The sequence below is a fragment of the Sinocyclocheilus grahami genome, unplaced genomic scaffold (assembly GCF_001515645.1).
Source record: "Sinocyclocheilus grahami isolate Dianchi unplaced genomic scaffold, SAMN03320097.WGS_v1.1 scaffold287.1, whole genome shotgun sequence".
NCBI lineage: Eukaryota > Metazoa > Chordata > Actinopteri > Cypriniformes > Cyprinidae > Sinocyclocheilus > Sinocyclocheilus grahami.
Window position 1 is genome coordinate 103308 of NW_015505466.1, and position 27863 is coordinate 131170.

The 27863-nt window shown below is 36.0% G+C and overlaps 2 protein-coding genes across 6 annotated transcripts; both read right to left on the reverse strand.

The window, feature by feature from the left end:
- Positions 1-27858, reverse strand: LOC107600606 (protein AATF-like). 5 transcript variants are annotated; one of them, XM_016292538.1, is made up of 12 exons: positions 27848-27858; positions 10248-10334; positions 6871-7044; positions 6326-6700; positions 6034-6171; positions 4306-4420; positions 3766-3997; positions 1446-1610; positions 1185-1268; positions 985-1052; positions 821-901; positions 1-93 (listed from the first exon to the last, which is right to left on the reverse strand). In XM_016292538.1, the coding sequence occupies exons 2-12, from the start codon at positions 10330-10332 to the stop codon at positions 18-20; spliced, it is 1593 nt and encodes a 530-aa protein (XP_016148024.1). In that variant the 5' UTR covers positions 10333-10334; positions 27848-27858; the 3' UTR covers positions 1-17. The 5 variants fall into 5 exon arrangements, with proteins under 5 accessions (XP_016148024.1, XP_016148028.1, XP_016148026.1 ...); XM_016292542.1 differs by lacking the exon at positions 27848-27858 and having other exon boundaries at positions 6326-6688; positions 10248-10379; XM_016292540.1 differs by lacking the exon at positions 27848-27858 and having other exon boundaries at positions 6326-6694; positions 10248-10379.
- LOC107600607 (LIM/homeobox protein Lhx1-like) lies at positions 13643-18479 on the reverse strand. The gene is made up of 5 exons (XM_016292543.1): positions 18310-18479; positions 16578-16801; positions 16102-16376; positions 14640-14805; positions 13643-14016 (listed from the first exon to the last, which is right to left on the reverse strand). Exons 1-5 carry the CDS (start codon positions 18477-18479, stop codon positions 13643-13645), a joined length of 1209 nt encoding a protein of 402 aa, XP_016148029.1.
- Positions 27859-27863: the final 5 nt, after the last annotated feature.

The following is a 27863-nucleotide window of genomic DNA, read 5'->3' on the forward strand; positions in this document are numbered from 1 at the left end:
AGAATATAAGACATCACTCACCGGGCATCATCACTCATGCTGCTGTTATCTATTGGAGCCATGAAATTCATCAGCTTACTGTGAATGTGAAACCTGACAAGAAGTTTGAAAGAATGACAAGTATAAACACAAACAGTCTTGAAAATTGAATTGTGACGTTTCATTGTGAGCACACACAGCCTGACTGAATCTGAACTCATTTACATGACAAACACACAATTAAAGGAGATGTTTGATAAGAGATGATTTCTGCTGCTAATTCAAGGGAAACAACTCATCTCATTCCAGTGATACCATCAATCTACGCATTACATTTTTTGCTGCTATATAATAGCAGATGATTTACTGATTTGATTAGATGACGTAACGTTTCTTTTTCTTTTCGGCTTTTAAATATACATCTAAATGTATGTTTTTATACATTTTTATTTTGACTTTTTTTGTTGTGTAAAAACTAGTAGTAAAAAGTACTTAGGACGAACATGTTTTTATGCATTTAGTTTTAGTTAATTATAATATACTTTCATGAAAGAACTGCAATAATTGTGCTGTAGCATTAAAAGCAATACTAATAATTGCTGTAGATATAAGAGAATTTTGCAAAGCATGTCAACAAAAAAATATTTTGTTTAACCGAAAAGCCTGTTTTTCATTAATGAGAATCAACCTGTCTGACAAATTAATTATAAAAATTTAATTAAATTAAAAGAAATTTAATTTAATATTTAGGGGGAAATATGACATGTCATTGACAGGTTTTGTGAGATTCCCCTGTATATACTGAACACATCTTGATTCTATTAGGAGAATAACAGCTTACCTGATCTTCCTGCCTTTGCTGGCTTTGGTGTCCACCTTCTTCTTGATTTTACTACGTAGTTTCTGGATGGCAAGCCACTGCCTGCGAGATCAGAGGTTGAGTTATGATGATCAAATGTGAACGACACATGAAACATGTATATACACGCACATACACACACTCACTTTCCCATGGCCACTTGATCATTGGGGTCTGTCGCACTTGTTTTGCGCTCAATAAGCTCTCGAAGTAGCTGTGAAAAAAGCAGAAAGAGATCCCTGACATCACATAACTCTACTACTTTCTTTATAACTACTCAACAGCATCAGCATGGTTGTTGACAAAGTACCTGCACAATAACAATTAATTCTGCCTGTTTTCTTACCTGGTGGTAAAAGTCATCATCATCAAAAATCTCCTCGTCCAGATCTTTAAGGTGTACGTTAGCTTTCAGTGCCAGTTCAGCTGCCTGAAACAACAGAGAGAGAGCTCAACGAGATGGAGAGCTCAATGAAATGGCTGGGTTGATTAACTAAAAGTGTTTTGCACTGCTATAACGCTATAGCTAATTTGGTTTTCTTACAACTACAGAACAGCACATTCAATTAAAAGAAAACTGCCTTTTAAAAGCAGAGCAGTGTCTTACCTCTCCCTCTGTGATGCTGCTGTCTATTTCAGGCGTGATGGGCTCCGGCTTCCCCAGAACTCTGTATTCAGACCTGCGCGTCTGTGTACGTCTCACCAGCCTCTCTTTGTCCATTAAAACCTGCTCCACCTGTGTGAGGATGTTCCTGTCAAATGCTCCAAAACCCTGTTTGATGGGAAATACAAAGAGATAGTAAATTAGTGAAGATATTTACATGTAAAGCAGAGACAGCAGTATTCTACTGCGTCACATTTATAAAATAAAAAATAAATATATATAAATATTATATTATATTATATAAATAAATAAATAATATAATAATAAAGGGCTGTCAGTCGATTAATTTTTTTTTTTATCTAATTAATTACATGTGTCGATTAATTAATCTGTGAAAATACTCCCAAAAGATTATTTAAAGCTATTTTTGTGTTAAATGATAAAGTATTAAGTAGACATTACAAATAGTAGCTTTAGAAAGAAATATTTGATTTGATTCAACAAAAAATGTATTACTCATTAATGTTTAGGCTACAACGGCCTAACATAAATGGAACATAGAAGAAAATAACATCTCAATTTTTTTCGTTCATGCAATGAAAGTCACTGGTAACCAAAACAGCTTTGTTATACCAACCATCTTCAAAATACCATTTTTTATGTTCCACAAAAGAAAGTAAGTCATTCAGGTTTGAGTAAATGATGACAATAAAAATTTTTGTGTGAACTATCCCTTTTTTTCCCTTAGTTTTACCCCCTTAAATATACAGTGGGGCAAAAAAGTATTTAGTCAGCCACCAATTGTGCAAGTTCTCCCACTTAAAAAGATGAGAGAGGCCTGTAATTTTCATCATAGGCATACCTCAACTATGAGACAAAATGAGAAAAAAAAAATCCAGAAAATCACATTGTAGGATTTTTAAAGAATTAATTGGTAAATTCCTCGGTAAAATAAGTATTTGGTCACCTACAAACAAGCAAGATTTCTGGCTCTCACAGACCTGTAACTTCTTCTTTAAGAGGCTCCTCTGTCCTCCACTCGTTACCTGTATTAATGGCATCTGTTTGAACTTGTTATCAGTATAAAAGACACCTGTCCACAACCTCAAACAGTCACACTCCAAACTCCACCATGGCCAAGACCAAAGAGCTGTCAAAGGACACCAGAAACAAAATTGTAGACCTGCACCAGGCTGGGAAGACTGAATCTGCAATAGGTAAGCAGCTTGGTGTGAAGAAATCAACTGTAGGAGCAATTATTAGAAAATGGAAGACATACAAGACCACTGATAATCTCCCTCGATCTGGGGCTCCACACAAGATCTCACCCCGTGGGGTCAAAATGATCACAAGAACTGTGAGCAAAAATCCCAGAACCACACGGGGGAACCTAGTGAATGACCTGCAGAGAGCTGGGACCAAAGTTTGCCCCACTGTATATATATATATATATATTTTTTATTTTTATTTTTTTTTAATGAAGTAATACAATAATACTCAAAATACGAAACTAATACTGCCAGCAGGTGGCGGTAAATGTCTTTATGAGTCCATTCATTCATTCGATTTGTTCAAACAGCTTCATGATTCATTCCGGAATTCAGTAAAAGGCTCACTTTTATGAATGGGCTTCTGAATCATTGATTCACCCGATTCGTTCAAAACGCGGATTCATTCTGCCTGTTGCTCGGAGCAATTCCGCTGTGGCTTTAGGTAATATTTTTGTTGGCAAAACTGAGCAAAAACAGACAATATTGTGTTTAAAACATAACACAAAATTAACTTCTTATTTACTGAACTGTTGTATAAAAACATTTGCACTCGTGCTATTTGGGACAAACAGCACTCCTGTGATAGGTATTGCTCTCGCTGCTCGTCTGATATCGCTTATCATGATATAAATATGATACAAACTCATACAGGAGCATTTTTTGCCCCAATATCTTGAATTTTAGGGCATAACTGCGTTTATGGAGTTGTTGACCTGCATCAAATTTGTCAAACAGTCAACTGTATGAAATGTAAGATGACGTACAGGTCTGGGGGCGGGGCTAGTGTATTAAAATATTTTAATCGGCTTATTTTTCATAACTTATTAATTAAATTAACGCGTTAATCTGACAGCCCTAAATATAATATAATATAATATAATAATTAGTTTTGGGACACCTGACCATTACACCAACTTGGACTTTATTGACATTGCCTTCTAAATACATAGGCATTGATTTTAAGTTAGACATCCCTTTGCAGCAACAACAGCTTCGACTCTTCTGGGAAGGCTTTCCGCAAGATTTTGGAGTGTTTTTTTTGTTTTTTTTACCTTTTTGCTCTTGCCTGTTGTGAGTCGCGTCTTGTCGTACCATTTCTGCAGGGTGGCATCACGGTAAGGCAGAAAAGCAGCAAATCGTTTGGCCATAAAGTTGGGATACTCTGCCATTTCCAATTTTCGTTTGGGGGGTCCATTTCGCACTGCTTCCTGTTCTTCCACTTGGCCATCATTCTCAGTTTCCATATCATCCTCACTGTTAATCTCTTCATTATCTTTAACACTGCTGCATGTGAAAACAGAGATTTAAATAAGGAAATTGAACATTTATCGAGTTTAGACAACTGTCATGAAGAAAGCAATGCAAAAATAATTTCTATTGATAATTCACAATTTCCATTTGTGAGAAGAAAAAAAGAATGAGGCAGTATGTCATAAAATTTGGAACTATAGTTAATTTACATTACAAGATATTTAAAAATGTATACAACATTATTTGTTAATAATAGTTTTTTAAGGGGTAGTTCACACACAAAGTTACATTTCTATCAACATTTTAGTAATACAACTTATTTTAAAAGCAGAATTAGGTACCTGCTTCCTCCCCATGTCTTTCCCTGAGAGATGGCTCTGGTTTCAGGGTTTTGGTAGAGCAGCTGATCTTGGAGTTCCAGCAGAGACCTTTGTAGAGCCTTTAGGGCTTTATGACCTACCACACACAGATACGAGCTTATCATACAGCACATGTCGACCACAACATCAATTCAGCACACTTCTGTAAAAGCAGGGTCATTACAACTTACCTCCTCTGATCTTAGTCATTCCTGCACTACACTAGTTAAAAACATCAAAACGCACGAAGAAATGAACTCTACAGCCCAAGGCACACAAGCCATCAAACAAGGTACTGATTCCATGGCAAAGAAAACAAGCTTAAGTTGAAGTGTGTCATTTTGATTTAAAAATGCTGTAAGGGACATGTAGAAGTTGGCCATTTGTGGTTTAGGAGAGGTATGCTATAATTTCTCTAAACTATCAGACGTAAGATTTTCAGCCTTATGATAAAAACTAAAATTCCACAGACTTCAATTGGAGGAAGCAGTTCCATTTCTACAGACCAAAGTATCATACACTCTCAGAAAAAGGTGCTGTCACTGGGATGGTACCCTTTCAAAAGGTACTAATATGTACTTTTTAGCTTTTGTACCCAAGGGTACCATTCCAGTTTGTACCTTTTTTCTGAGAGTGTAGAGACTAAATGGTCATCTCTTTTGACTTTGGCCAGTAAGCAACTACCCAGAACACCCTAGAAGCCACACGCAATCAAAAAAATAAGCACTAAAAACCACTCAAAACATCTTAGCAATTGTATAGCAATGCCCTGGCAACAACCCACAAGCCCAGCTTTACCTAGAAAGCATAACTACAAAAACCAAGCAAAGCAAAGCTAAACACACACACACACACACAAAAACAAAGCAAAACCTTTTTTTTCTGTCAGCAACAGTCAAACCTAGTGAACCATTTTTTTTAATATTTTGAAGAAAACATGCCTCCTAGTATTCCTGCAGAGCCAACAATGCGAAGCAGGGCTAGCACAACCAAGCCTATGCTACAATTAATTTTACATAATGAGAACAAATAAATAAGACGACTGAGGGGGAGGGGGATGCAGACAGAGATTGTGCCATCTTTACTGCTAATCAAAAGTACACATGCACCTCTCCTTCCATCCCAAAGCAACGCGCTGTTCAGAATTCAGGAGGATGGCCCCACATCAATCATTCACTGGCTAAAGGACCAGTGCAATAAATATGCAAATGAGAAGCAGGCAGTCTCTCTAAGCAGCCAGATCTGCTTAAGAATGAAGGCGCACAAATATATTAATTGCTCAGAGCCAGAAGAATCCTGATATTAAAACCACACGTGATGTTGGGGCTGGTTGTTGACTGCACAGAGGATGTGAGGTTTAACCATGAATTTTACTCTAGTCTTCAGAAATCATTCATATACACTTTATGCCCATTTTCATATTATCATCAATGGTTGTGCTGCTTACTACTTTTGCAGAAACTAACATTCTCAGACAAAGAACAGCATTAATTTGAAATATAATTTTTTGCAACATTTCTCAAGTCTTTACTGACACTTTTGATCAATTTAATGCAACATTGCTGAATAAAAGTATTACTTTCTTTAATAATATCTTTAAAGTCATCTTTTGACTTTATGGACCACAAAATCTTCCAAAACACTGAGCAATGATACAACTTTATGGTCAGAAGTAGAAAATATCACGTATTTTTCATTGTATTCACTTACTATTTTTTAAAGCTTCAGAATACTCAGTCCCTCCCCTGCTCTTGAACTCTGGGAATGTCTGTGGCTGTGGAAGCTGATTGGCTGTCACAAGAGCTTTCTGCATTTTGATTCGCCTTTCAAGCATCTGGTCCCAAAGAGCTGTGTAGATTTGAAAACAGCATACAGTTGAGTTAAATTGTTTTTGGTAGTTTCTATTTGTTTTATAATAGATTTCCATAAATGTATATTCTTGTTACATTTATTTGTTTATTTGTTGTAGAGCGCACATCTGAATGTGGGCAAATATTCATACCAAGCTGATTTTTCACTGCTTTCCCTTTTTCAACCTCTTCATCAACTTTCTCTTTAGAGAAGGTCCTCAGGGCTGTTTCCTCCTCATCCTCAGAGCCTTCCTCACTCTCTCCTTCACTGTCAGCTGATTTTTCGTCTTCCTCACTTTCTCCCAGGTCATCCATTCCCTCTGTGAGTTTCATAAAGTCTGTGCCCTTCATTTTAGAGACCAAGCTGGACATCTGTGAGCTATCATCTCCATTCAGATCCTCCTCATCATCTTTTTCATCCTCATCATCATCACCATCTTCATCCTCCTCGTCCTCATCATCATCATCTTTGATGCACTCCATGTACATTCCATTTTCTTCATCATCATCATCATCATCATCTTCTGCTGAAAATGTTCATATAGATGCTAGTTAATCAAACCAAGCTTTTAATGCACAGATTACTAGTTAGTTGATTTTTTTCAAAAAGTGTATACAATGTTGGGTTTTCAAAACATCAGTCCTTTTATTCAACGACTTCATTAATTTTTTTAACAATCGGACATTTTCACCGCACCTGATCCATCCAACTCTTTCTGTAGATCTTTTCTGGATGTAGCCTTGCCACAATATCGACGATCACCATCAGCCAGAATTACAGAAGAGCGCTTCCGCAGATGGCCAGATAAAGGTTCTTCGTCATCATCATCACCACCTTCATCAAACTTCTCTATGACTTTGGCTTTCGTCTCTGCAGTTCACAAAAATTATGTATTGTTGTTTAGTTAAGCGAAGTACACATGGACATTTACAGTCATACAGTCACAAAATCATATCAACAGTTAGTGAAACCAGCATGTAAGAAAGATTTTGACTATATCACCAGACAATAACTATACATAAACAATGAATAAAATTCATAAAATGCCTTTCACAGTTGTCATAAAAATATACTATAATTATCAGCAGGCCTTGCTCTGATACACAAGATTAGTGTTCTTATATATATATATACATATATATATATAGTAATACAGTCACTGCCACTAGCCATTTTGGCGGGTTGAATGCTATATAGTATACAGTAACATAGCTCAACATTAATGCTTGTGTGGGACAAGTGGATTTTTTTTGAAGGGGCAAGTGAAATAAGATAATTTTACTTGCCCGACCGGACAACCAATCTGATTAAAACATCTAATTAGGGAAGCACCGAAATTTCTGCAAAAATGATTCTGATTTTATTACATTCTGTGTAAACGGCAATGGACTAAGGTCGCGCCAGTTGAGGCTCATGCAGCCTGTCTGTATGTGAAAACAATCTCATGGAGAAATTAAAACAAATGCAACTGCACACAGAAGAAACATAAAAATTTAACGTAGTTTTTATATTTATAACATACAGCCTATTTAAGCAACATGACACGACCAAGAGAGTGTAGTTTTCCCTGAAAACCACGATTGCAAATTTGACATTTTAAACAAGAGTTAAAACGAGTAGGCCTAGTTAATATACATTTTTGTTCAATATTTTAATTAGAATTTATTTGAAAGGATATATTGTCAACGTTAACAGTTTTTGCTCGTTTTGGTTAATGAAAATAGTTATAGTATAGTCGCGCATCTCTGAGCAACACACAGGTGGCTAGAATAATTTGCATTTTTGAATTTTGAATCATTTGAGTCAATGATTCAGTGGTCCATTCATAAAGACAGGGCCTGCGTCCTGATATGCATACTATCCATCCTAAATTAATTTTATTTATTTTATTATTCAAGGAACAATAACACACAATATGTTATCAAGAAAACGACATTAAAATAAGAAAAGGAAAAGATAGAAGGACAAATTACAACAAACAAAAAACAGTTGCCATGGGGAAGAAAGTATAAAACTTCAAAACAAAAATACAAGCTATACATACACTTGTACGTATATATAAAATCAAATAAATATATTGTAAAGATCACAAACTTTCAAAGTTCTTACAGCTTTTTTATTCACAGAGTCTCTGATACTGTCAGTATATATTAATATTTCAGTCAACAATAAAAATTGGGTTTTTTATTGGTAAATTTACACTTATGAATGTGAAATTTGGTCAATAGAATAAGTAAATTAATCAAGTAAAAGTACTGTTCCTCTTGGTCAGGATAGTCAGTAAAGCCAAAGAGTACATTTTCCCATAGGAGTGAAGAAGTAGTCTTAAACTCTGAATATTTTCGCTAACAAATTTTTGGACCTTACACCATAGTGTAAATGAGTATGTACAGTACCAAAATAAGGGCAAGGCAGTTTCCTCATATTCATTACAAAAAATACAATTTACATTTATTCCTTTTTAAAATATTTGTAAATAATGATTTGCTGGATAAATTCTATGAATAAGCTTATAAGAAACTTCTTTAATCTTATTTCTAAGATGATATTTCTGTGGTAACAAACACACTTTTCTCCAGCAAATCAATTTTCCATTTAATAAAGAGACCCAATGAGACAAAACATAAGGTACAGTAACAATTTCTCTTTGGAAAAGTGTACGGATAGCTCTATTATTATTTTTGGGATTTAATGAAAATCCTAAATTCAATGTGATAATAGTAATTTTCAATACTATTTAGGGCAGAGGGTGGATAGTATGCACATTGGGACGCAGGGAGGCACTTGCTTCTTTCTTGAATGAATCAGCCGTCTGAACGAATGGTTGAAAAGATGCTTCAATGACTCATTAATTAAGACAGTCACTTGCTGCCACCTACTGGCGGTTTACTTTCATAGTAGCTTATCTTTGCATTTTTTCCAACATTTCATATCTGTATATATATTTATTTTAAAAAACTATTTTAAAACACCATGTTCACAACATTATTTATGCGGTTATAATTCTGCAGTGTAAATGCATTCGTGCTATATTTCAGCTACATTGAACTGTCTGTGTAAATGCATCTGATTGCCACTCCGGTCACTTTTGTTTCTTCTGCAGTGGAAAGATCGGTTTTGTAGATACTGATTTAATTTGATTGGTAACAGTCCAAAATTATTAATAAAATGTAAGAAATTGATATGAAAGATGATGCATGCATTTAATACGTTTAGGGGGAAATGCCCTTTAAATAAGCCAAAAATGACCTGGAAATCATTTAAAATAAATGTTTGTATGCAGTATTAAGCAATATAAAACGTAATGTGTGTGTGCGCGTTTTTGTGACAAATGAGGACATAAATTTGTATTATGACAAGGGTATGACATGGGTATTACAAGGAGAAGGTGACTTTTCAGGACATTACCCCAATGTCCCCACTTTTCAAAACGCTTATAAATCACACAGAATGGAGTGTATTGAAAATCTGAAATAGCACAAAGTTTCCTGTGAGGGGGAGGTTTAGGGGTAGGGTTGGTGTAGGGCAATAGAAAATACAGTCTGTACAGTATAAAAACCATTACGCCTATGGAGAGTCCCCACTTTTCACAACAACAAACGTGTGTGTGTGTGTGTGTGTGTGTGTGTGTATTAGTTTCATGGTACAGTTACGGTATCATATGCTAATACCATGTAACTGAATACATATTATTTACAAGAATAACACGGTACTACCACAGCACACAAAATGCACATTTATGTACCATTGATAGACACGGTACATTCTTTTAGAGAAAGCTTAAAATAAGGTAACGTTAAGTAACTAATTCTAACAGAAAATAGCCTATTGTGTGAAAACAAAAGAACATGTATCCTTGTTATTATTATGGCAATCGTAAGTATTACTAGCTTATATTAAATGTCATGAGTTACTGGTCTTATATAATAAGTATAAAGTAAAGCTGCGTCTCAGTACAGACGGGCATGCCGACATATCGTGCTTACGTTAGAGGTGACAGATTTTCTATTATAATAACGCTAAAATGGTTTGCAACACATTAGATAAACTGATATGATTTTAATGTATAATACCTTCATCTTGGTCGTCCTCTGGATCCACAAAGTTTGGTAAAGGATTTAACAAATCCTCGAGCTGCTGTGATATGGAAGCTGCCATGTCTGGCCAACGCTGTAACTTTACCGGGACGTCATCAGAGAGCGCCGCAGGAAGCGTGAAGCTTTTCTCTTTTCTTTTCTTACTTTATTGAACAATGTAAATGCAGGAAGCGTGAAGCGAGTGTGTATACACACGGCTGCATCCGAAAACTTAAGCAGATGATTTTTTTTTTAATTATTATTATTGCAGTTTTTAGAACAAAGAACATATAAGGGCGATAACATTTAAACTGAATGAAAACAAATACTTAAAATAAATCAATAAAAATTAAATAAGAAAAGAAATTAAAAAAAATCAATTATTACAAACAAATTATTACAAATTATTCAAAGAATAAATGTAAGGCTTTAAAGTAATTTACAGGTTTTTTTGCCTTGTTATTTCTTGTTTCTTTTAACGTATACAGGTATTTCTATTTTGAAGTAAAATTCGTTTTTTTCACTGCCCATTTACATTCGTGAATAAAGCATTTTCCATATATAATGAGTAAATTCACAATATACCAAATTTTGAAGTCTACAGTATACTCATAAAAAAATAAAACATCCTTTTCTTTGAGTTGCAATTCAATATTAATACTTTAACAAAAAATCACACCAACATAATTTTGTATAAATACGATCATAAAATAAATGAACAATACTCTAATTTTCCTCTTTACAGAAAGCACACTTCAAGTCAATGCATTTACAAAACTTTGCAATTACCTGTTTTACAGGATAAATACGATGAACAATCTTGTATGATACTTCTCTAATTTTATTTATGATACAAAAATGTCTGGAGATCTTAAAGGTTTCTTTCCAGTTGACAGCTTGAAATCGTGATCTCCAAAAACTAATGGCTACAGGAACACTGGAAATTTGGCAAATCGTTCTAAGATAATTATTATTACATTTTTGTTCTTTTACATTTATACCTTCCAGTTTAACACTGAAATCTAAATTTGGTTTTTCGACTAGCCTATATAATTTCTAATAATTTCCTAAGTTCTGAAGGAATGGCATTAATTACCGTCATATCCTCCTGAGACCCAGCTATGGAGTTTTTGCCTCTGTAGTGGACATTATATTTTAGTGAATTTCTCTGAGACCTCACATGTCACAGTTGTACGTCTGGATGTCCTGTACAGAGCACATTCAGTCTTATGCTCTAAACAATGTAATGACATGAAAAAATACTAAATACACAAAGCTTTTTATTTCTGGTTCTCAGGAGGATATACTCCTTCGGCAGCTGGCTTGCTGCCTCGCTGCGGTACGAGGCCATGACTTTGCAGGCAGCGTTTTTGCACGAAGGCACCTCATGAAACTGATTTTGGACAGGCTTCTGAGGCAGCGTAACGGTTTAATGATCTACAACAAAATATAACGAGTTTTTGTGATAACTAAACGAATATTTAATTACTATAATACCGATTTCTCGCTAGAAATACCATCAAAAGTGCAAAAGTTAAGTCAGAAATATACATTTACACAAACTGACCACCAAACGCAACTTTCAGGCGCCATCTTTATTTTTTAGCTCAACCGTCACGGAATGGAACGCACAGGATTGTGGGATATCAAAGGCAGCGAAGGATACATCTATGCTGCCTTCAAAATTCGATCAGAAGAAGGTACCTAAAGCAGAATTTGGGTTCGGACGTGCCTTGATGCCTTCCTGCCTTGGAAGTTTTCGGATGCAGCGGTTGTCGTTTAAAACGCTCAGAAAACACAGTCGATTTCACATTAAAAAGCTTTAACAACGTGACGAAATGTAAATGAACTTAAGTTGGATATTGTTATGTCTTAGATAAACATAGCAAATGGCGCGATCAAAACGGTGGTTCTGGAGAAGAGAAGTTTTTCTTAGTAGATGAACTTTTTATCACCTTTATGTTAATATAAACAGACTTGTTGAAGAGATATGTTGTAAGGTTACTTGGTATAGAATTAAATGTAACATCTTAAATTACATTTATTTAAATTGTTTAGGTAGGCTATTGTTTTTACTGCCTACATGTTTTTTTTCGATAAGGTCTGGTTTTGTTACTATTATATAAATAATGTACAAAAAATAAGCAGTAGGACTTAACTGTTTTGCAACAAATACTGAGCATCCTAGATAACATAAAATCAAGAGATAGATAGATAGATAGTAAACTAGAATTTATAAAGTCTTCTCTATATTATAATGTCAAAAATCGAACCTGAAATTTGTAGTTTTTATGAACATAGTCTTTTCTTTTTTTACATCATTATTGTTGTATTGTTACATTTTGAGGACCTGGTAACGCTGACATTATCAAGTCATCAAACAGAATCAACAAAAACCTCCCTTTTACCATTTTTTGTTTTGCAAGAATGCCTGTATGTCCTCCCTTGTTTTTCTTTTGCTTTCTTTCTTTCTTTCTTTCAGATTTATTACAGATGATAAAATTCCACTCTGTAGGATTATCAGATAACCCTAATCCAGAGACTAATGCATGTAAGTCAATTTCAAGACTAGTGCAAGAAATGCAATTTAAGTATTTGTGCTTCATTTGTCAACATGTATTTAATTTTATGATTTTGTTTAGTGTATTCTTTGTGCAAACACAATATCATACAAACTTGTACAGTGAATCACAACTCAAATCTAAATTGAATTAATACAAAAGTTTGGTTTCTTGCTTGAAGAAAAGGTTTGTGTCAGTATCAAGAGGGTTTTTTTAAAGTCATTGTTGATATTTAAAGCCCTGAAGAAATGTAAACAATTGACTGCTCTCTGTCCACTGACTAGGCTATATGAAATCATTTTTAGAAAGTAGACTTTGTCTTATAATTCAAGTCATATTTCATTTTAAATAAAGGGTTTGTCAGTTTTAAGTTTCCCTTTTAAAGGCAAACGCTTTGAGATTTGGTGGAACTCGTAATGGAGTCGTAACTCCACCACATGGAGAGCAGAGACAGATTTTGGTGTGAGATGATTTCAAGTGTCATTATGGCAAAGCCTTAAAAGGCAAAGAGGTCTGAGTCGTCAGATTATGATACACATGTGAACAGACACACCAGGTGTTGTAAATGTAAACATTCTGTTTCAGCTTTTCTTATACTGTCGCTGTCTATAGCACAGCTATAAGGTCTGCAGACCAATATTTGACATTCCACTTTCAAAATACACAAATGGTGCTTAAATAGATAAATACATTAAATAAATAGGTAAACAAATGAACAAATAAATAGACAATTATGTCAATATATTAACTAAATATAAATATTGTCACTAGAAAATCACACATGAACAGTACATATCCACATCTTTGTATCCTGAATTAGTCTGTTGTTTGCTACCAAACTGTCCCCTCGTTCATCTCTGAGGACAGCTGATTGCTGTATCCGTTGCCACTGAGAGAGTTCAGGGATGTGAAGGGTGGAGTGGAGTCACACATGTCAGTGGAGATACTGTGGATGGAGGTGGGTGCGCTGGGCTCTGGGCTGGGGGAGTCCCCTGGGTGATGCGATATCATCTGGCTGAAGCATTGTGTCTCATTGGAGGGGTGATGTGCTCCTTGATGGTGGTCCATGCTCCCTAGAGGGGTTCCAGCTGGGCCAGAGGAGGGCATGAATCCTAGATCACATGGAGTCTGGGCTTGGGAGGATGGTGGACCTTGAGGGAAGTAGTCGTAGTTTGATCCTGGGCCATAGTATTCACCTTGATAGTCTGTAACAAAAATGGTGATCATCAAATGGTCACTCAATGTTATAATTCAAGACTTCCAATTATACCCATACTACAACACATAGGCAAAACACAGTAACTGACCATTTGTTAACTGATATCGGTTCAATCAGTTTTGAAGTAATTACTGTCTTTTGACTTTGTAGAGCAGTATATGGTGAAAAACTGAACATCAATAGGAGTGATCAATATTTTTTGTGTATTTGATTATTTCTATTAATAAAAAAATCAACCTTAAATATAATTTTTAAAATAAGTTGTTATTTTATTTTGTATTGTGCAACACATATAAGCTTGTATTCATTTATTTATTTTTTATTTAGTTATTTTGCTTTTTGTAAACATGGAAAGGTCAATTGTGCAATAAATTGTTTTAAATAAAGATGAGGATGATCATATATACAGTATATAATACATTTTGATTGCATATATAAATTATCAGTCTTAAATTCTTTCTCGTTTATTTTAACGTGGACTATGTATGGTATCAAAGCATGGACACAATAATTATATAATTTGTTATATACCATTCGGCTGTGATGCATTTTCTAATTTTCTAATATTTATTCTAATTTTCTAATTAATATTCATGAACATGAACTAACCTCCATAATAAGAGAAATGGCCGTTGGCCATGAGCTCTCCTGGTTCCATGCGCTCGCCCAGCGCTCTCATTCTCCGCGAACTGCGGAAGAACATGTGTCTTCTGGAGCCCAGCGCGCTCAGCTGCTTCATGCGCCTCTCTTTAGAGCGCCGATTCTGAAACCACACCTGCACGACAGAAAATACACAAACGAGACAGGACATTAGTTCACAGATTAATATAGGCCTATACCCCCAAACGATCATTTAGAACAACGTTGCCGTTTGACAGTACGTGGGAAACCTAAGATCTAAGCAAAAAAAAAAGAATCACACGTTTAGTTTTAAGGCGGGCATTTAGATATGCACGTATATGGCTATAATCCATCAAACAATAAGTCAAAATAAAAATGCGAAAAAAGGAGTAGCCTAGGCTATTTGGTGTTCATGCCCAAATCACTTGTCATAGGCTATTATGTGCCACATAATTCTTTCCATGTTTAATAGTACTTAAAACCCCATTCGTTAGGTGTTACTGCCGAAAGACAAACCAACAGTAGGCTATGGTATATTATGTTATCTGGACTTTTTGCAAGACGTCGGACAATTGCAGGCTATTTGCATCATATTATCCCATCTAGTGGATAGGCCTAATTATACACAACTTTAAATGTATTGTCATTGCAGTCATTATAACTGGGTATTTAATGTAGGCTACTTGTTGTAAGTTTTTCCAAATTTGTTCATTTATTTCATATTAAACGAATAGTTCCGGCTATAAAATCTGATTGGACGAGCCGCGGACGAAGGCCAAATAGCCAACAAACACCTGTGTCCACACACAAGATGCTGAAATGCAATGTTATTTTTAAGCATCTGTTTTTCGAAAATGGGTGTTTTATAGGCTAATATTGTTGTGGCCGCGGTTTAATAAAAATTAATGTAGGCTACTTGTTGTAAGTTTTTCCAAATTTGTTCATTTATTTCATATTAAACGAATAGTTCCGGCTATAAAATCTGATTGGACGAGCCGCGGACGAAGGCCAAATAGCCAACAAACACCTGTGTCCACACACAAGATGCTGAAATGCAATGCGTAGGCTACAGTTTAAGGTAGCCTGTAGCCTACTTGAAGAGACAACCGTTTATTTGACTTATTATTTATTTATTATTTATGTTTTTCGAAAATGGGTGTTTTATAGGCTAATATTGTTGTGGCCGCGGTTTAATAAAAACTATTGGCAACACGGCCGCACGTCAAATGTTTTGCCAAAGCAAATCATGTGTTAACTAAATAAATGAACTGGTTTTATTCAAGTAGCTATAAAATAGACATATATCGGTTACACATATTAAAGCCGATATAATATTATTTGATCACGGGAGTGTTAAGCACCAAGCTAAGCGCAATTAGGCCGCCTAGGCCTACTATTTAGGCCTACTTTTCCTTTTCTTTCTTTTTAATTTTTTTTGTTAGCTTCTTGCCTGAATTACTCTCATAGTGAGGCCTGTCTCTTGTGCCAGCTGCTCTCGTATGTGTCTGGTAGGTTTTGGGGTGGCGGCGAAAGCATCTTTCAGAGTCTCCAGCTGCTTGGCTTTGATAGTAGTCCGCGGCCCGCGACGTTTGCCACCCAGATTCTGCTCGTCGTTTTCATTGTTGCAGACCTCCTTGTCCGACATCTGTCCAGTCTCAGAGTCTTTATAGTCGTCCTGTGGATCTTGAGATTCTGGAGATAAGCTCGGGTCACTGCACGTAGTAACTGTTAAAAGCACAGCCGTTAAAAAAGCTGTCAAAACGCTTTGTGCCACACATTCGAAGACAACACGTAATCAGATACTGAAATAACAATAGAGTCTAGCATTGTAAAAAATTACATAGCCTACATAATCAGTAGAACTTGAGAAAAATAGCAATATTTATCTCGTAGACTACAGGGCTTCAAATCCCCAAAATGACTCACTTGACAGAAGGGTTGTGTCTTTTCCGATGCTGTTATTCATGTAATCCTCCTTGCAGACAAATTTATATTCATCCAGAATGTACAGTTCTTCGCCAGTGGAAAGCTGTTTATTGCACATGACGCAGGTGAAACAGTTCAGGTGAAAGACTTTGCTTCGCGCTTTCCGAACTAGATCACTGGGCGAGATTCCCTGCGCGCAGCCTCCACATTTAGTGCCATAACGTCTGCAGAGAATTAAAACAAAGTCAAACAGACACCTAAATGTTATAGTTTTTTGTTATAGTCTTTTCACGAAAAGTAGGTGTACCAATAGTTATTTTGTTAATCTCTATCTTAATTAAACAGTAAGCATGTTTTATGCATAGCTACAGGTCTAAACATCAATTTACAGTAAAAACAAAAACAACAACTGTCAGTTGTGGCTGCCAGAACCTTGTCATTAAAATACTGTGACGGTAACTTTACATGTCCTAGGCTATATAATATTCATGTATTAACCTATTAAAATCTTTATGCTGCATATACTGTCAAATTAACTGATAACAACACAGTGGTGCAGCTGAAAACCTTTATCAAAATTTTACCTCTCCAACAACTGGTAAATAATAAAGAGCACAATAATATAAGAGAAAAGCACCAGGGTAACACACAAAACTGAAATATTGCAACAAAAATTAACTAAGCAACATGCAATGTAAAACATTCCAATGCATAAAACAGATAACAAAAATAAGAAGATACTGTTTGTTAAGATACAAATGTGATGGTTCGTGCAGGGAATTCTGGGAACGACCTGTAAACCATAAGGATTTTATCAATGTTTTGCTGTATTGTGACGTTTGCCTAACGAATCATCTTTGTCATTTTTAAAATGGTTCATACTTTTACATCTAAAACATTTTACAATATTTTACAGACAAATTGCACAGTGTTCTTTATAATATCATTATTTACCCTGGTCATTTAAATTAAACAATTAACATGCACTTTGTTTGTTTGACTTTTTCTGTTCAATTTGCTAACATTTTATAATCATGCTTTTTCCACCCATGAAGATGCATGCACTACAGAATTATTCTATTCTTTCAGAGTTGCTGATATGTTCAGCATTGTTTTGACAGAATGCATTAACAGAATATCCTCTTGCAAACTTCGCAAGCGACAATATACATTCTTTTGTCTCTGGGCGTGCATGTAAATGCAGTTCACTGAAATGGTTATCAAATGCGTGCTGACTGGATGTCTGTGGCTTTCCTCTCGAGCTCATTCATTATTCAAATCCACTTATCGCATCTTTGCTCGAGCTTTTGCAAACAAACGCATGTGCTAAGAAAGATTGAGGCGAGGCTAGGGCACACATCCGTCAGGTGCTGGTGCAAATCTCATCCCCTGCCTGTCTGACACTCATACCTTGTAAACAAAGAGAACTGTTTTAGTCTGTCACCTAACAACTTGTCTAGAATTCGGGAGGTTGTAAATGTAAAATGTAATGCGCTCCAGTTGTTTCGGTTTTTTGTGTGCATTTATTATTATAGCTATGCTGTGTTTATATAGGGTTTACATAAATGTGTTTTTAACGAATTCATTTTTATTACTATTATTATTTTACATGCATAGCATATAGAATGGGGGAAAATCTAGTTCAAGACTCTTTTAATACAGAAAGGTCCGTATAGCCGCATTGCAAGAGCTAAACATGTCCTCTGATGCTTTCTTCGATTCAAATGCTCACCTGAAAAAGTCGTTTTTGCAGTAGAGTCGTCCTTCTCTTGAAAAGCATCTATCAGTTAAACTGCATTTACAGTCACAACATTGCACGCATTTGGCATGCCAGGCTCTATCCAAGACGCTGAGCAGAAATCTGTCCAGAATAGGCCTCTCGCATCCAGCACAGTGGACCATATTTTGTGACTCCAGTCACCACGTTGCTGTTCTTGGTGAGAGGCAAAAATCTGCTTGTCTTGTGCCAAAAGTTAGAGAACACTACGCGGTCCTTGATCCAAGTAAACAAAAGTCATCAAAAGGGCAGGCAGCATTGGATATAGCCTAATACAGCATCCCAAATTTTGCCTACAGCGCAGAAACGGACAATTGTCAGCTCCTCTTCAGACGATTAAACATACGTTGATGCTTTATCATTAAGATGAATAAAAACAAACTTTAGCGGAAGTGTTAGTTCAATCTCATGGAATGGTTACTTATTGTACAAGCTATTTAAATCGATACATGCGCGCGCAATCTCCAATGCTCCCAACGCTTGGAAACAAAAATGCGTTTAATTCGTTTTACAAAAAGTTAAAATCAACTATTTCAAAGCATATCACACATATCCCTGGTCATTAGTATGTATTTTCCAGTTGCATCTCGCTTTGCTTCAGTCGCTGGCATGCGTTTTGGATGCTGCCGCGAGACCTTATTCCCTGCGATGTGACGTCATGTTGGAACAGAACCAATCAGATGACAGTAATTTAGGTGAACGCACTTTCCCCTGCAATTTCTGCTGCCTACAGTCCATCTAGAAACAACACGTTAAGTCTTTTCAAAGCAAACTTGAATGTTGACTAATTACATTTCCAAATGGAGTGGAGGAGAATGTATAAAACTATATTTTGACCGCGGAGGAATTTGAATGCATAGTAATGTGCCTGTTTTTCGTTATTGGTAAATTAGTTCATTGTTTTTAGAAATAATAATTCATAATTAGTTCTACTTATGACACGTAAGACAATCTGACGGAATGCAAGACTTGGATATGAGTAATGCAAATTTGATTTGTTCTTGGCGACGTACTTAGCCTAATTTTTTTCAATGAGCTTGTAAATCACTATAGCTAATTCTCTGATTATTGAAGCTTGTTTACAAATTCTAAGCAAACCTACGGCCATTGGAAGCACAATTGAATAGTGCATGTTATTTGTTATATTTGTATTATTATTAATGCAAAATAAAATAAAGAGGAAAGAAAAGAAAATATGCTTTTACATTAGGTTCACTTAGGCCTATTGCGGTTATATTGTTTGGCAAAATTATTCTAACTACATCAAATATATTTATATAGGCTATTATACATTTTGTCTATAGGTTAATAGGCTATATCATACGCTCTAAAAAATGCTGGGTTGTTTCAACCCAACTCTGGGTCACATACGGACTAACACAACCGTTTTTTTTACCTTACATTTTTTACCCAAAAGTTGGGTTAGTCCATATTTGACCCAAAGTTGTATGTATAAAGTTTAGAGTGTGTGCTATATAGGCTATTGAACAGTCACTGTCATTTCGATTTGTCAGCTACATCCAGTAGACTAAATCTTATTAACACAGGGTCATTAATGAAATCGAGGCTGTTTGAAATATTTTAGTTAAGCGGGGGTGTGAATTCAGCCACAGTGATCCAGAAATTATGCACAGTTAGAAAAAAAACACGACCTGGACAGCCGTGTGGGAAAAGAGGGACACGGCCGTTTCCAGCTCAGATTAATGTTCCTCTACGATTGTTCTTCAGTACGGGTGAGAGGGCAAGGATCACTAATGATTATAATATAAAGTCTCCGGCTGCTGGGAGATATTATCAGCGCGCGGGGAGCCATCAGAGGAGCTGCAGCGAGAGATACAGCAGACAGCGAACAAGCCTCATGCCTGTATGCTACAGATATCATTAGCCGTGGGATTCGATCCTCAACGATGCAGTGAGAGAATGTGTTCTTACGCATTTACTGTTTAATCAAATGTGCGTGGTTTTTGCGATAGCCAATCTTACAGAAAAACAAACAAAAACATAATCATTCAAAACGTGACAGATTTAAGGTTAACCTCTAAATCTATCGAAACACTACCATCCATAAAAAAAATAAAGGCTCCAATGGGTTTGCGCGTTTCTATTCTTGGAAAACAATTATTTCAGCATTACACTCTTAAAAATAAAGTTTCCAAAAGGGGGGTTTCACAGCGATGCAATAGAAGAACCATGCAGTTTTGGTTCCCCAAAGAACCTTTCAGTGAACAGTTCTTAAAATATATATTTTTTTCTAGTGTAAAGAACATTTTAATAATCTAAAGAACCCTTTTTCCACTGTAAAGAACCTTTTGTGGAATTAAGGGTTCCATGGAAGGTAAAGGTTCTTTGTGGAACCATTGATGCCAATAAAGAACCTTTATTTTTAATAATGTAAAGCACTAAAATGGTTGGATATTGAACAGTTAATATCATTGGTCACTGATTGGACCAACAAAAAGGACCATAAAGTTAATATAAGAACTTGACATCTTAAAAATAACTATTAAAAACCATTTTGGGTTTCACTAAGAAGCTTTTAGCAAACAGTTCTTAAAATAACTATTTTTTTGAAGAACATTTTAATCATCTAAAGACCGTTTTTCCAATGTAAAGAGCCTTTGTGCAATGGAAAGTTTCCATGGATGTTTCAGGTTCTTCATGGAACCATAGAGGCCAATAAAGAAGGTGATGCAAAAAAAAAAAAGTTGATGAACCATGGGACTAGCACATAACCACTACAAATCTTTATTATTATTCAATAAAATATTCTGAGAGTACTGCAGGAGATACATGTCCTGTTACAGGACAGTTTCGCTTTTTGTTGTGCAAGCCAGAGACAAAGATGCACTGTAGACATAGAGCCACTGAAGTACAGACTTTATTTTATAGCATATAAATGTGAAAGAGGACGTGCCTTTATTCTCACCGGGAAAGTGATATCTCACCAGTGTCCGACCTGCAATTTTATGCCTGGAATATATGTCAAGCAGATGAAAGTTATAGTCAATACTCAAGAATTGTGGTCAGCCTGTGCACTCAGCTTGAAGCATACAACTGATAGTAAAACTGAATGTCTTTTGTGCTTGAATGGTTGTAAAGACATGGTGAGTTGCAGAGCCACCCTCAAAACAACCAAATAAATAAAAAGCAGGAGTGCTTACACATCTTGTTTATTTGCCATAGCTTCAGCTTGGATTGAAAGATTTGCATGAGTCAGATTTCTTTACAATCCTGCATGACTGATATTGTTTGAGTCCTAGTCTTGTCTGCAGAGACTGTCATGGTGAACCATTCAGTCTCTGTTGCTGTTAGATATGAGGCTGAGCTCCCACTGTTTGTTTTGGATTCCACTTCATCTCATTAGCACGTGTTAATTACTGCTAATTGAGTTCAACAAGATGAGATGGCAACCCAGAGGGACCACTCATTCACATAATTTGCCGAAAACATAATTGATTATGATTTGCCAAATGAAACCACTTAGCACAGTTTTAGTCACAAATGAGTGAATGTGTTTTCTGACTGTTCACATTTTTACACGTTATGTGTTCTGGGGGATGCGCGTAAATAAGTTTATAAAACATCCAACCTTCAGTCCCATTGCTAATTTCACAACCATACACATTATGAATCCATGATGGAAGTTATGGGATCTTTTGTATACACTATACTGTATTATGTAAGCTGTGTCTCTGTATAAAAAGTTGTATATATAATATTGTTCACGTATGCAGTACACTCACATAAAGCAATAGGTACTAGCATGACTCTAATACTTGATTGCTTGTTTTGTCACAAAATGTAAACTATATCATCACCCAGCTCCAATCTGCTACATGCAACTATATGAGATTATGAATTTTAAAATAATGATTTTCTGTATCCTTTACTGTAAATATTTGTCTTCGAAGTACATGCCTGATTTTATGCACCTGTTAATAATAAAATATAGCCAAACCTATTAAATAGAAAGGCGTGTTCACATACTTGTTCATGTAGTGTAGTGGAGTTGTAACAGTGAGACTGCAGTCTGGGCTTATTGGGATGGAGAGGGAGCTTGAGGTGCAGGCCAGTTTGGGTGTAGTAGAAAACAGGTTTACTTTTATGTTATTTATTCAGATTGTCCCTGTGTGGATGTAATTGTATCTATTTTATATTATGTATTTGAATGTTTTATTTAACAGGGACAATGGACAGTTAAGGACTGCCCCAGAATTAGCTACAGAGATAAATTTCATCAGCTGTCCCTGCTGAGGTTGAAATGAAGCTGGGTGACGTTAATGCTAGGACTTTCTGTCTCTGTATGTATGCTATGATATGGATGCTCATTGGTCAGTGTGCTAAAATGCAGAAGCAGTTATGATGTGAAACGTCTCTTCACCAGCTACTCTGTGTATTGTTGCAGAACACCCACAATGGAAACTATTAACCCAACACACTCTTGTGGAAATGAGTAACTATTTTATGTATAGGGTTAGGGGCTTATGTTTTCTTAAAAAAAAAAAAGTAATTTATATGAAACTGTTATCAGTTCAGTTATTTCCTGGAGAATTAGTGTCTTTAATGTTCTTCAAACAAGTAATAAGGTGCTTGCAATGCAGGACATGCAATATTGTAAAAAGTAAAAATGTTCAGAACTTAACTTTGTGTCTAACAATGGCCTATAGACTATAGCATAGTCTTTTGTAATTTATTGAAAATGAACAAGAATGTTGAAGAATTTCCAGATATGAGCAAATGCTAATTGCAAATTTATTTGTAAAAAAAAAACACAACCCACTATTTCACTGATATGCTATCATAGTTCTTGTTAATATATTGAATTAGAAATTTTATTTTAATATTTTGGTTTTCACTTAATTTGTAGTTATGTTTTTGTAATTTTATTATTCTTTTTTATAGTTAAAAATATATATATACATTGTATTGATTGTATGTATTACTTTTTATTTCATTTTAGTTATAAATGGAAAAAAAAAATGTTGCCTTGCCAGCCATAGCTGAAATAAAAGGTTTTAAATATATATATTTTTAATTTCAGTTAACAATCATTTTGTTTCAAGAAACAAAAATGTACCAACTTTATTTGAAGACCACTCAACCTAAACCTTAATTCTACAAGAGCATATATATATACATATTTCAAATGCATGATGAAACTACAGTCTCTCATGACAGATTAAAAAGTTTGTCAAGCTTCCTTTTCTGTGTGAATGAGGCATGTATGTATGCGGCGTTCTGTCCAAAGACCCTTCTCACCTGTTCTGCTTCACTTACCTTGGTTGACATGGTTGACATTGGTTGAAAGGTATGAATGTAAACAATAGGGAAAGACTTCCCTAAAAAAAATCCCTATTGACTGTCTCTCATTCCGCCTGCCAATTGATATCATGGATTTGTCTCACTCAATGATGTCACCGCATCAGGCCGGGCCACAGTCAAATGATATTCAATCGTGCCAGAAATGCCGGAAGAACTCAAACCCAAAGGCATCAGTTCAAATATATGATTTTGAAAGTGAAATTTAAAGTGAAACATTTTATTTTTTTGAAAACAGAAAGCAGTTAGGATATTACATGCTATGATGACGAATGTGAGTGTTGCTGGCTGAATTTGAAAGGCATAAATCTGAATCTGAATCTACAGTCTCAAACTTATTAGAAAAAAGGGAGAATTTGAGCATAGAAAGATGGAGAACTCTAATCCTGGCTGTACAGAGGAAGAGAAACAGTCTTGGCGGCTCTCTTTTGCTGTGTGCCCAGAGGGGGTGAGACAGTGGTATTCTGGCAGTGAGAGGACCCTGGGGACTCAGTGCCCAGAGCCTGCTGATGATGGAGATTGATGCAGGCAGAGCCGCAGACGCCCCAGACGTTCAGCAAAATTAAAAGGCTATTTTGTCAAGTTGTAAAAGAACAGAATGGAGCAGAGGGTGATGGGCTTCCCCTCCTCCTTTCTTCTCTGTGTCTCTTTAGTGTCATCAAGCCCTCAGGGACAAGAACTGTCACATGCCTTTTACTCTCTCCCTCTCTCTGGCTTATTCTCTCTTGTAAACATATAAGACAAGAACACATAATTAAAGACAGAAAAAAAATCATTTATTTACATTTTCTGAAGGAAATGTGTCACTTCACCAAAATTCAATGCCATAGTTCTAGGGTGTTGTGGGTAATTGCCAGGATGTTGCTACGCAGTTATATAGGCGTTCTGAGGTGATTACGTTTGCCAGGCACAACTCTCCTCAAAATATCATATGATTTAAGGGAAACAAGGGGGTTTGAGAGGGTATGCAAACAATTTTAGAGAAATTATTATTATTTTTATTATTATTTTACAAAATGTATTTTATGGCTGTAAACATACATAAAAAATGCTTAAGGTAATGTTTTACATTACCTTAATTTACATTGTCCAGATTTTATAATGTTACTGTTTCATTTTGCTTTATAGACTGGTCAAAGAGAGATTAATAGTGACTATTTTGTTGACACGTGTTAAAGAAAATCTGCATATAGTTTTTAGTACTTTAATATAGTACTATAGTACAATAATATTATAAAAGCCAGATTTTAAGAAAATGACTATTAATTAATTCATTCATTCATTCTAATACATGACCATACATACTGATTTAATATTTTAGGAAGGGGTCCTTGGGCAAAACCCCTGATTTCATTCAGGTATCATTTATGTCCTTTGTGCAAGTTATAGACCAAAATTTAATGCTTAAGGTTAGTGATTTGAACAAACTTTTAACCATACAGCATGTAATAGTAATAGTGATGCCCATTGTGAAACAATATTCAAATACAGACAGATTGAACTGCATATAAACATAATTGTGTGTTTTGACTGTATTTATATATATAAAAAAATTGGGTGCCTTGTTTTCATGTAAAGGTTTGTTAGCAAAACTCTGCATCCTCTGGCCCCTCAGAACTGTTTTAAAGTCAATTTATTTTACTTACTTGTTTGGACATAATTTGCAGATAATTTATCCTCAATTTGAATTTAATTGACCAGGTGACCTGAGGATGCACCCTGGAGGATCGCCCTGACTGTGAGCAGTTGGCACAGAGAAGAAACACAGAGACAGACTGCAACAAGGAGGGGCTAGTGTGTGTACACACACACACACACACAGGTCATGCTCGTGTCAAGTATAGGGAGTGGAGACCATCTGAGTTGTTCACTCTCATGCTTTGTGCAAATCTGGCCAGTTATTGTGTTTTGTGTGTGAATGTATTGATGGGATGTTGAGAGATGTCCCAGAAGGTTGAAACGTGCAAGCATCATCTAAACATTCAAACACTGCTTGTCACAGTTTTCCCAGAGCTGTTGCAACAAGCGTTCAGTACTTGTCAATCATACCGACTTGGGAACCATCACTCAAATCAAGGATCAGTTACACACTATTTTAAGGTCCAATTCTCACCATTAACAAACCATTAACTACAACGTGCAAATTGAAATGTAGACTGAGTGTGTATGTTAGATAAATAAGTGTATGAGTGAATAAATAGTGTGTGTTCCACAGTTATTGCCAAGTGTTCATGAGATGGATGGCCTGAGGGAAGAAACTGTTCCTGTGTCTGGTCGTTCTGGTGCTCAGAGCTCTGTAGCGTCGACCAGACGGCAACAGTTCAAAGAGGGAGTGTGCTGGATGTGAGGGGTCCAGAGTGATTCTGCCAGCCCTTTTGCTCACTCTGGACGAGTACAGTTCTTGGAGAGAAGGGAGGGTTGTACCAATGATTCGCTCAGCAGTCCGGACTACCCTCTGAAGTCTTCTGAGGTCAGATTTGGTAGCTGAGCTGAACCAGACAGTTATTGAAGTGCAGAGGATGGATTCAATGATGGCGGAGTAGAACTGTTTCAGCAGCTCCTGTGGCAGGTTGAACTTCCTCAGCTGGCAAAGGAAGTACAACCTCTGCTGGGCCTTTTTCACAATGGAGTCAATGTGAGTGTCCCACTTCAGGTCCTGAGAGATTGTGGCAGTTGTTTTAAAAATACATATTGCAAAATACATATATACATTTTTTATTGTTGCTTGAGTGTCCAAATAAACTGTAAAAAGTAATCTTTGCAAAACTATATTTCAGTATTTCTGTTTCAAAATATCATGTTATATTCAATGTGTTGCTTGCCATTTCTTTGTAATGACTTACAAAAAGTGGTGTAGAAATAATATTCACGCAGAAGTCGTGAGTACATTTCACAGTTAATTGGAAAGAAACCGCAATACATTGACATAAACATGACATTATAAAGTAGAAAGACTGAAATAGTATTTTCTTATAAAAATGTCCTCCAATAATCTTTATTTTATTTACAACTTTGATTTTTTTTTTTTTACAGTGTAGTAAATTTTAAGTAAAACCTACACTAATTTTTCAGTGTACATTTTACACACTATAATATAATATTTTATATATTATATTAATGCATTCACGCCATTTTCAGGTCATGCTAATCAAATGATGTGAAACACCTCTTTTCAGCACCCATAGAGGGCAACTATAGTTTACATGGTAGGCTATTTTATAGAAGTATATAAATGCATATAATGGCACTTCATGAATTCCCTATATCCATAATATAATTCATTATAACATATAAAATTTTTGTGTGTTTAATATATAGTAGCCATTTTAGAAGAGCAATAAGCCACTTTAGGCTGTATTATATTGTGACTGCACTGTGGGACTGCATGAACACCATTCAGCCTCGTACATGTTTGTTTATACTGTAGTATGTAGTGTAGTAATGTCTGTGATAGCAGTCTTCTGCTGTACCCTGGCCTGGCTGTTGATTACTGGTCTTCCCCGCGAACTTGACCAGCAGCAGCAGCAGCAGCAGTAATCAGCTCAATTTACGGAGGGGTCCTGACCCCAGAGCGGTGATAGCCCTGTTCCATCTCAGCTTATCATCTCCTGCAGCCTGGCCCCGCTGATCCCTGCAGAGGAAGCCATGGGATCAATCAACCATCACTCTTGCTCTCAAATGGATCTCAGTGTGGAGATGGCACTGAATGTGCACTCAACGAACAAGATAGTCAATAATACAATATGAAGTTTTATGCTAGAAGAGGAAACAACGCATGCACATCTGTGAACAGATCAATGTGTATTTTAAGCTTCTTCTAGTTTAACAATGATAAACACTGGCTCACAGTGAAAAGGGACACTTTCTCTGGAGGGTAAGTGCAAAATATACATTGCAAAAGCTTAAGACAGGTTGTTCACCCACACATCCGGACGAATCAGCTGCTTCCCCGTTGCCCCTTCTCACACCCACCATTCATAGACATGTGCCAGAGACCTCCAGGCCAGTACCCCCCTCTCCACACCGCAGTCACAGATGGGACCCTCATAATAGCCCCCAACCCTCAGCAAGCTGGCCTTTCTCATGCCCGATTACACTCCAATAACAGCACTACAATTGATACAGTGAATCCTGGCGACCCTGCATGAGCAGTGTCAGAAGACAGTTAGAAGACCTTATTCTTCTGTGAT